The 9,759-nt window shown below is 33.5% G+C and overlaps 1 protein-coding gene across 3 annotated transcripts in view; it reads right to left on the bottom strand.

The window, feature by feature from the left end:
- DYNC2H1 (dynein, cytoplasmic 2, heavy chain 1) overlaps positions 1 to 9,759 on the bottom strand; it is a 250,498-nt gene that overhangs the window by 93,088 nt on the left and 147,651 nt on the right. For all 3 annotated transcript variants that reach the window (XM_004689056.2, XM_004689057.2, XM_012729844.1), the window contains 2 exons: positions 5,340 to 5,471; positions 4,378 to 4,450 (listed from right to left, as the gene is read on the bottom strand). In XM_004689056.2, coding sequence (XP_004689113.1) covers positions 4,378 to 4,450; positions 5,340 to 5,471 — 205 coding nt within the window. The remainder of the gene's footprint in view (positions 1 to 4,377; positions 4,451 to 5,339; positions 5,472 to 9,759) is intronic.

The raw sequence follows: 9,759 nt of genomic DNA, 5'->3' as shown, positions 1-9,759 counted from the left end.
GTGACCACATGGTGTGGCAGACCTCTCCTGACCCGCCCGCTGCTCCCCTTAGCAGTGTACTTCCTTGATCTGCCTGTTCTGTTCCCTACTGTCTCTGGTGAAGCCTCTCGCAGCCCCTGAGCCTCTGGCCTGTACCCCAGTTCTGTATGCACAAATAAATAAATCTTAAAAAAAAAAAAATAGAACTGATTTATCTTTGGGTTTGGGTTTGAGCAGTTGAGTTGATGCTAGTATAAACAAATCAAAAGTTTAATATCTGTCAAGTTAAATGTGTGATGCTATGACAGTCATATGAAAACATCAAATAAGCATTTGGCTATAAATGCTAAAATCGCAGGAAGAGGTCATGGTTAGAATAAAAGAGTAATTTACAGATGATACTTAAAGGCAGGGATAGGTGAAGCTACCCAGAAAGAAAATATGATAATGAAAGAAGGGAACTAGAACAGAAGGAAGAATATTCCAGTACCTAGAAAACATGCTCAACAAAAGCCAGTAAGCAGAAATGGCAAGAACAACCAACAAAGGTGGAAGATGAAAGGAGAAACAGAATAATCAAGATCAGAAAGTGTTTAAAGAAGGCAGAAATGAACCGCTTTGTTGAGAGATCAAGTAAGACAAACAGCACAGAAGTAGCTATTGGATATAATGGTAAGTAAGAAAATATCATTAAGGATACAAAAACAATGTTATGGAAATTTAGAGATAGAAGTTAAGTAGAAAGAGTTCAAGACAAAAAGAGTCTTGATAATCTAACTGTAGACATCAAGATGTTTGCAGCAGAATGAAGTAAAGAAATGAGATAACTAGAGAGGGGAGCAGGATACTGGAGACATTTTTAAGGTATGTTGTATTACAATATGTTTGTATACTGACAGAATCCAGAAAGGAGGTAAAACTGATGATTCCAGAGAAAAGAGAAACAGAGAGAATGAAAAAAAAAATACACAGCAAATGAGTTGGTATTTAAGACAAAGTAATTCATTCCTGGAAACAGAAGAGAAAGGAGAATAGACATGAGTGTCAAGGAAGATAGTTAATGGAATTGTTGGTGGGAAATAAAGTTTTGTCTTACTGCTTCTATTTTCTCAAAAATGTTAGTAAAAAGCTACTTTGATCAGCTAACTTAAATGGCAAATACTCATATATGTTTATTATTATTATTTACCATATATGTTTCAATTTGGGAAAATGTCAACTGTTTCAATTACAAGATAAAGAATGCTCACAGGTTTTTTAAAAAATTGACACAAGATCTCTGTTCAACTATTTCATTCTTAATCAAGTAACATATTTGGAAATTTTTAAAAAGTCAGACTTTAAAATGCATTTTATAAACTAATTGGTCTACTATCAAACTAGTTAAGTATGAAAATTCTGGAAAGCAGGTTGTAGTATATATAAGCTAATAGTAATGAATATCATTCATTTGCTTCCAAAGGAGACTTCTTTTGGGGAAATTGTTATTTCATTTATTTCTTATGGGATTAGCTGCACAGAGGAACATATTGTCCAAGAACAACAAAACAGTACTGCCCTGGAATTTTTGATGGTTAAACTGGGAGGGAAAGTTCTCTTTCATCACCAGCTTTAAACTATATCCCAAGAGACCAGCAGCCTTTACTCCCCAGAATATGCATGGACCCTGAGACTTAAGTCTAACACACAAGAAGCATTCAAAGAGTCTAAAAAGTAACATGACACACAAAGACACTAAGGAAAATGAAGAAGCAAAGAGGGAGAGTAAGAGATAAGTAGGGAAAGAAAGAGAAACTCTGCAAAGCTGAGACAAAGATATAAAGAAAATCCCAGATGTTATTTGAATTTGTGAAACAGCAGGCCCTGAGGCCACCCTTACAGCTTTATCATTCTAAGTACTGGTTAAATGTTTCCCCCTTTTCATTTAAGTGATATGGAGGAAGGTATCTGGCACTAGCAACTAAGAGTTAGTTAGATTAACATTCTGCCAGACCTGAGTAAAAAAAATCTATCAGAAAGGAATAAGAGAGATTACTCCTTTGCAGGCTAAGGAAATGAAAGCACAGAGCACATTGAGATCCATTTCAGCGTACCCATCACCAAGCAAACAAGTGACTGATTTACAGAAATCCTCAAAACATTTGAGTTCACACATGGACATCCACAGAGTGTTGGTGATTAATGAAAACTTAATGAAAAGTTTTCATTCCGTGAAAACTTTGGTTGATGGGTATTATAGGTTGAACTGTATTCCCCAAAAGGGTATGTTGAAGTTCTAACTCCAATATCTCAGTTTGATTTGGAAATAGGGATGCTGAAAATGTGATTAGTTAAATTTAGTAGATTAGACCCTAAATCCCATATGACTTATGTCATTGTCTTTTTAAAATTATTTAATGAGTAAAATAGTAAGGGCAACATTAATTGAACAGGTGGTCAATGTATTTTGAGAATGATATTTTAGTAGAAATGAACATTCACATCAATAATAAATTCAAGAATAATGGGAAACAAATGCAATGGCATATTTCATTTATGTATTAATTTATTTTTACAATGCTTGAGAAAGAACTGCCTTTATTTAGTATTTTTTTTTCACTTATTTATTTACTTTAAAATTTTTTTTTAAATATAGGTCGGAGACATTCTGTAGGAGAAGTGGAGGGAAAAGGATCAGGGCAGGAGTGGGAGAGAGCACAAGGAACCATGGTGATGGTGTATGGGTGAATTGGTTATGGGAATTTCACAGGGAAATCATATATTTTACAAAAACAAAGGATGATATAATATATATTAATTTTTTAAAAGAATAAATAAGTGACTTATGTTATTGTCTCTATCAGAAGAAAACTGGGTGAAAATGGAGACACAGGGGGAAATGTCACATGACCATAAAGGCAGAGAATCCAGACATATAGCTACGTGTCAAGGGAGACCAAAGATTTCCAGTAAACCACCAGGATCTAGGAGGAAGTGAGGGAGATTCCCCCTCCAAGTTTCAGAGTAAGCATGGTCTTGCCATCACCTTGATGTCGAATTTCTAGTCTCTAGGAATGTGATACAGTGAATCCCGTAACTTTAAGCCACCCATTTGTGGTACTTATGGAAGCCCTAGGAACCTTAGGCAGTAGGTTAGAGTGAGCATGGGTGTGCCATGGGATACATTTATATAAGGCTGAAGGATAGTATTTTATGTTAGCACTTGCTACCAGAGTCCTCTAAACAGAGAGTAAATTTGACTCCTTCAGGATAGCTGTGTGAACTTGTTTCATCATCTTGAACTAGAGAGAAAACTAGCTCCTTAAAGGATTTCTGAGTATTGAGTTGATACATGTATGGAATTTAGTAGTAACAGCTACTAAATGTTGTCTATTGTTATACCATTGTGAACATTCAAGTTTAAATGAAAGAGTGTATTCATCAGGATAACTGATCACCTGAACTAAGAGACAGCATCTCAAAATTATCCTCTGACATAGCCAACATACGACTTATATACCAACAATAGAATGATTATTACCATTGTAAAGTTTCTCAGTGATAAGCATGGGATGCCCTATGAATTTGTTCAATTTCATAAAACTGTGGCTTAATTATAAGAGAAATTCAAATTTAGGGAAAACCTAACACATTAGGTTCACTTGGTTAGATTATGTGTAAGTTACAACTAAGTTTTCATATGAAAGTTCACAGACATAAATGGAAAAATTAAACAGGAATAGAGGGTTTCTAGAAAATATTGCCAGCTGTGTATACTTGCTGCATTACACTAAAACCTAACAAAGATCCACTTTGGGGGGAGACACTGTGTTTCATCTAAATCCTCTTCAAAGCCTGAACATAGTTTTCCAAGTTTGCTTCTGCAATTGAAAATAATTCAGTATAATTTATTACTTCAATGATAGCTTTTAATACTTCAGATAAGATTATCTGAAATACATAAAAATTATTGCAGAATCTGCTTATAACCTAAAAGATAGACAAATTCTTTTTTGACTTAGATAAAACAAAAATAATTCAAATTTGAGGGCTTTTTTCTCTATGATTATGGTCTCTGTGAGTGCATTATACTTTATCTTAATTAATTAAACTTTGATTCTCTGCTTTGAAATCATAGTCATGAACAAATGTCTAAATGTCTAAAAGGCTTTCTTAAGAAAATAATATTTTTAAATCTCTAAAGACTTTCACTAATATATGATGTCAATTATGAGACATTTAAGACAACATTAAATATGGCCACATTCAATATAATTATGTTTTAAACTAGGTAGAGTATAATAGAAATAGAAGGGTCAAAGTCCTCATAATTTTTCTAACCTAAGGTCAGAACAAAAGAATATGTAAATTAAAACAATTAAGGTCAATGGTCTCCTTCTAGAAAAGCATTGTACTTACCCAGAGTTTTACATGCAAATAGAGCCATGGCACTTTGCAATCTGTCTGGTCTGAGAGCCTGTACCACAAGAACCTTGAAAGAAAGTGCAGGGTATATTTAAATCACCAGGTTCCCATGAAAGCACTAACAAAGTAGTAATTAATGTTAATTAATTAATAAACTTTTACTCTAATATATGAATACTGATCGCTGTTCCATATTTACTATACTTCAAAGCATCACTATAGGTATATACTAAGATACATCTTTGCTAGCCAAAATATTACTAAAATCCACTTGTTCCTACAAATTACCATCAAAAATAAACAAACTACATGTAATGGTCAGTTGGTTAGCTGACTTCAAGATCAAATAAAAGGCCAAATGTATGGTGGGGAAAAAAAGGTATGTAGGTAGACATTTCAGAACAAAGACCCAAAAATCTGGCCTAAGAATCATGTATACATATTCCCACACATTTAAAATTTTCAAATTAATTTTTCCATGATTTCTGTTTTTTCTCATTTAATAAAAACACACTTAGTGAAATAAAATTCACTGTGTAAGAAGATACACAGGGAAAAATTCAGTGGAACCCACAGGTAAGGTAAGCAATAGAGTGGTGGTGGTGGGGGGATTCCCTTTCTGATCATAAGGTTTTTCTTCTTAGAAATAAGTTTTTCTTTCTTAGGAAATAAGTAAAGAATCTATATAATCTATACATTAATTTCCTTCTATAAGACACTATCTATGGCAAAATCAACCTCCCTCACTTCAGACCCAGAGGGATTAAGAAAAGTTAGAACATTCTGCTCAGAAACTTTGCCAGAGGTTTCACTGTCTGATTAAGATGGAAAAGCAGAAAGCCCTTTCCCACATAGACCCCATTCATCTTATATGACACTTCAAAGCAAACTATAATATAAATGGCTTCTGAATGACAAAAGAAATGTTGAATATTTTTACGCATTTAAAAATTTACCTGCTGAAATAAAGAAACTTTCTTTGAAAGAATAGATGGAAACTCTTGCTCACAAATTGAATTATGATAATAAGTACGCCACAGAGCCACATCTTCAAAGCAGAGGGTCTGATAAAGACCGGGGAGAGCAATCTGAAAAACAAAAACAAAAACTGAGCTACAAGCAAATAAAAACATGTTTATATTTAATATACACTAAAAAGTAAATGGGAGTCATTTATAGATGTTTACAATTTATTTTCTACTTTGTTTGCTGAATCATTTATAGAAACAGTATGGTAGATTCATTCAATTCAGAATTAAATGATAGAAAATATTTCCAAAGTAGCAGTAGAACAGTACTTGTAAGTTAACAAATCTTTTCTCAACATAAAAATTTGTACTTATCTACCGCCCTCTTGTGGACAGAATGCTTTCCTTAAAACCAAGTACAAATTTTTTAGTAGTCCCACAGTTGAGGTCCATATTAAACTGTAAAATTATGCTTATTTTCCTATTAATAGCAATTCCATAACAAGTATGTTTTCCTAAAACCATTAATTTAAGCCTCAATTAATGCATATGTTTCTTTATTTCTGCATGTCCCATTTTTTTCCTCAAGATTCCTCATAAATTTCTACTCAGCATTCATATTCACCTAAATGTTATCTCACAGAGGCTTTCCTAGACAGTCATTCCTTCTAACTCAAAGAATATTTCTCTGTTCCAAACTTTTTTGAACATTGGCTATAATGTCACAAATGCAAATCCGTGCAGATGGAGAATTTTTGTTGAAAATGATGAATTTGGGAGATCTCCATCATCAGTATTAGGATTTCATGTATTATAAACAAATCAAGTTCTTAAGGATGTTTTAACCATATATTCATTTCTAAATATTTCCTTATATTGTACAAATTTCATATGTATTAGCTAAAATCAAATGGCAGAAGATTATCTTTGTACATTTCAAGCTAAGGATTTTAACAAATTAAGTCTGTTAGGGCAACACTTGGTAGTAGTCTGCTCACTTTAGTTGCAAGCAGCATATAAGGGGCTCACTGTTCCTCACTTGTGGGTGCCACTCATCATACGTCAGCATGCATGTGGCTAGCAGTCTGCGGCAGCCTCTACTGTACGACTTGGAAGTACTCTGGGTGCATGCTACAGCTGTAGTGAACACTGATTATGTCACAAGGCAGTTATTTGCTAAGTTTGTTCAGTATAGTATTTTTACAGTAGAAAATATCTTATTACATGAGAAAATACATGTATTATTCTGATCGGAAGTAATGGAAGGGAGCAATGAATGATATAAAGCATATCCGTTCATTTTATTCAATAATTATTTATGGAATAAAGGAAGTAAAGGATGATAGTAAAAACTCAGACTACAGTAAAGAGCCCTGTTTAATATCCAAGTGATCATAGCAGCTTTTATTACAAAAACTATCTCATGTTGAAAATATTTAGTGAGATAACCCATTTTAAAATTCTCTGTAATGCCTTGAACAAAAAAACAAATCATCGATAATGCCAGCTAGTCTTATCATTATTACCATGAACAGAGAGCAAGAAAAGGAAACAAAGAAAGAAAACACTGTGTTTGGAGACTACATAGTAAAAACTTAGACTTTGATGCCAGAATGCTTACAGTTGAAATTGTAGCTCCAGAACTTCCCAATAGTTGATCCACACCTTGGTTTCCTCTTCTCTATAATAGGCCTAATTGTGATCTAATTGTGATCTCTTTAAAAAGTTATTGTGATGATAAACTAAAATAAAATATCTAAATATTTAACATGATTCTTGGTACATAAGAGGTCCTCAAAATACATACAGAATTAAAAAGAAACCTCAGATTCATGCATCTAACAACACATTGCATTGACTCATTTCTCATCTGTAAAGAGTTAATAATATCCACCTAAGGATTTGCGTTAGAATTAAACATACTAATTCATTAAAATTGTTTTGTAAGCTATAGTGTTAAAAAACTAATATATATTATGAACCTTATTTGAAAGAGAAGCTGCCTTTTCCAAATGTTTTATACTTATTTATTTAAATAGAGTGAATATGTGAAAAAAGCATCATGTCAATATTTTTAGGTTGACACAGTGAAATATTTTTCCCCAAGTGTAACCTCTCAGCAGATCAACTGTTCAAATTATTATTATAATTAATTTTGCCATTAGGAGTCCATGAGATAGCTTAGAGATCCTGCCCAATGGTCAAGTTAAAATCAAAATCGTCAGGAAACTATAGATCAGACATTTTGTAGGGGAGGAGGAGGGAAAAGGACCAGGACAGGAGTGGGACGAGCACAAGGGACTACGGTGATTGTGCATGGGTGAATTGGTGGTGGGAATTTCATGGGAAATCATACATGCACAAAAATGAAGGATGACATAATGAATATATAAAAAAAGAAAAAGAAAAAAAATGCCTTCAAATTCTTTTTTCAATAACTACTTTTTTTTACATTAAACTATAATTATTTTTTTAAATTTTTTTTTGTACTGGAAAATAAACTGGGAAATAAGAATCAAAACTTATATATATTGGTATTTTTCATCATTACCATATTCTAAGTAATTATTAAATATTTTAGCCTTAAGTAAAATATTAACAATGCAAAATTTACTTATCTACCTAGATAGATAAGTGGCTTGACATAATTTGCTCAAGAATAAAATTATTAAGAAAATCTGTCAGTGGTATATAATAGGTACTTAAGATTAAGAGAGGAATGAACAAGTTTTATATTAAATGTTAGGGAAATAAAATTTTAAAAGGCAAGGATCCTACTCTCAATTCTGCAAGCTAAGAGAAAAAGCAGACATAAATAATTCTGAACCAGTAAGACATAGGAATATTCAATATATATGCCAACATAAAAGGTAGACTAGAGAAATCTGGGAAAGTCATAGAGAAGGTAATGCTTTGAGTTAAATCCTGAAAAAATAAGTGCATTTAGCAGGTAAGAACAAAGGACATCCAAGCAGAGGCAATAATGGCACCCTATATACAAGAAACACCGAGGCAACAGACTAGAAAAAAAAAAGCTGAAGAGGAGCCATATACCAATTACATATTTTATAAAAACTATGGTTTTTATGAATGGTAAAAGTTCACTCAGATTTAAAATAGGGCACTAACCACAAAGCAGTAAACTTTAAAACCTTTATGTTTCCTAATATAGAGAAGCAGGAATGCTATAGCAAAGTCCAGCTGAATAGGAAGACAAAATTAAGAGAGGGATTGCAAAGAGAAGAGATATTTAAAAGATGAAAAGAAGCAAAAGAAAAAAGTCTGAATTTGGAACTCTTCAACATAACTGTCATACTATTATCTCATTACTAATCTTAAATATTATTCTATATTATTCTTTTATATTTGTTGGGTTTTATAGGCTCTTTGTGAAAAAACCCCATTAAAAAATGGGTGGAGACGGCCCTCCCTGGTGGCACAGCGGGTTAAAGCACTGCACTAAGAAGCTTAAGCCACTTCTGCATGAGTTCGATTCCCGCCTGACCCGGAGGAGATCCACATGGCGTGGCAGGCCTCTCCTGGCCTGCCCGCTGCTCCCCTCAGCAGTTTACTTTGTGATCTGCCTGTTCTGCCCCCCTCTCTGTCTCTGGTGGATCCTTTCACCCTCCGCATCTCTGGTCTATATGAATAAATAAATCTTAAAAAAAAAATGGGTGGAAGAGCTACAAAGATATCTCCAAAAAGGAAATATAGACAGCTAACAGGCATATGAAAAAATGTTCAGCATCACTTGTAATAAGGGAAATGCAAATCAAAACCACAATGAGAAACCCTCACACCAGTGAGAATGGCACATCTTAAAAAAACTACCAACAGTAAATGTTGATAGGGTGTAGAGAAAAAGGAACTTTCCTACACTGCTGGTGGAAATGCAAACTGGTATAATCATTATGGAATGCTGTTTGGAGGTTTCTCAAACTGCTAAAAAGGAGCTTCCATGATGTCCAGAAATTCCATTCCTAGGTATCTACCCAAAGAACTAAACAATAACTCAAAAGGACACCTGAAACCCAATGGTTTATTGCTGCCTTATTTACAATAGGGAAGATGTGGAATTAACCCAAATGCTAAAAGATAGATGACTGGATCAAGAAGATGTGGTATATATATATACAATGAAATGTTACTCAGCAATCAAAAAATACAAACAAATGCCATTTGTGGCAACACGGTTGGAACTGGAAAAGATCATGCTTAGTGAAATAAGCCTGAAAGAAAAAGAAAAATACCAGATAGCTTCACTCAACAGAAGTGTAAGAGGTCAGGGGGAGGAAAAAAAAAAAAAATATATATATATATATACACACACACACACACACACAAATTGTAGTAAAGTAAAAAAGAACATCAACAAACAACTATAAACCACAGGCATTCTACAGGGAAG

This window comes from Condylura cristata, unplaced genomic scaffold (genome assembly GCF_000260355.1).
Source record: "Condylura cristata isolate star-nosed mole 26May11 unplaced genomic scaffold, ConCri1.0 scaffold00025, whole genome shotgun sequence".
NCBI classification, from domain to species: Eukaryota; Metazoa; Chordata; class Mammalia; order Eulipotyphla; family Talpidae; genus Condylura; species Condylura cristata.
The sequence above is the reverse complement of the archived record's forward strand: the minus strand, read 5'-3'. Positions and strand labels throughout refer to the sequence as shown.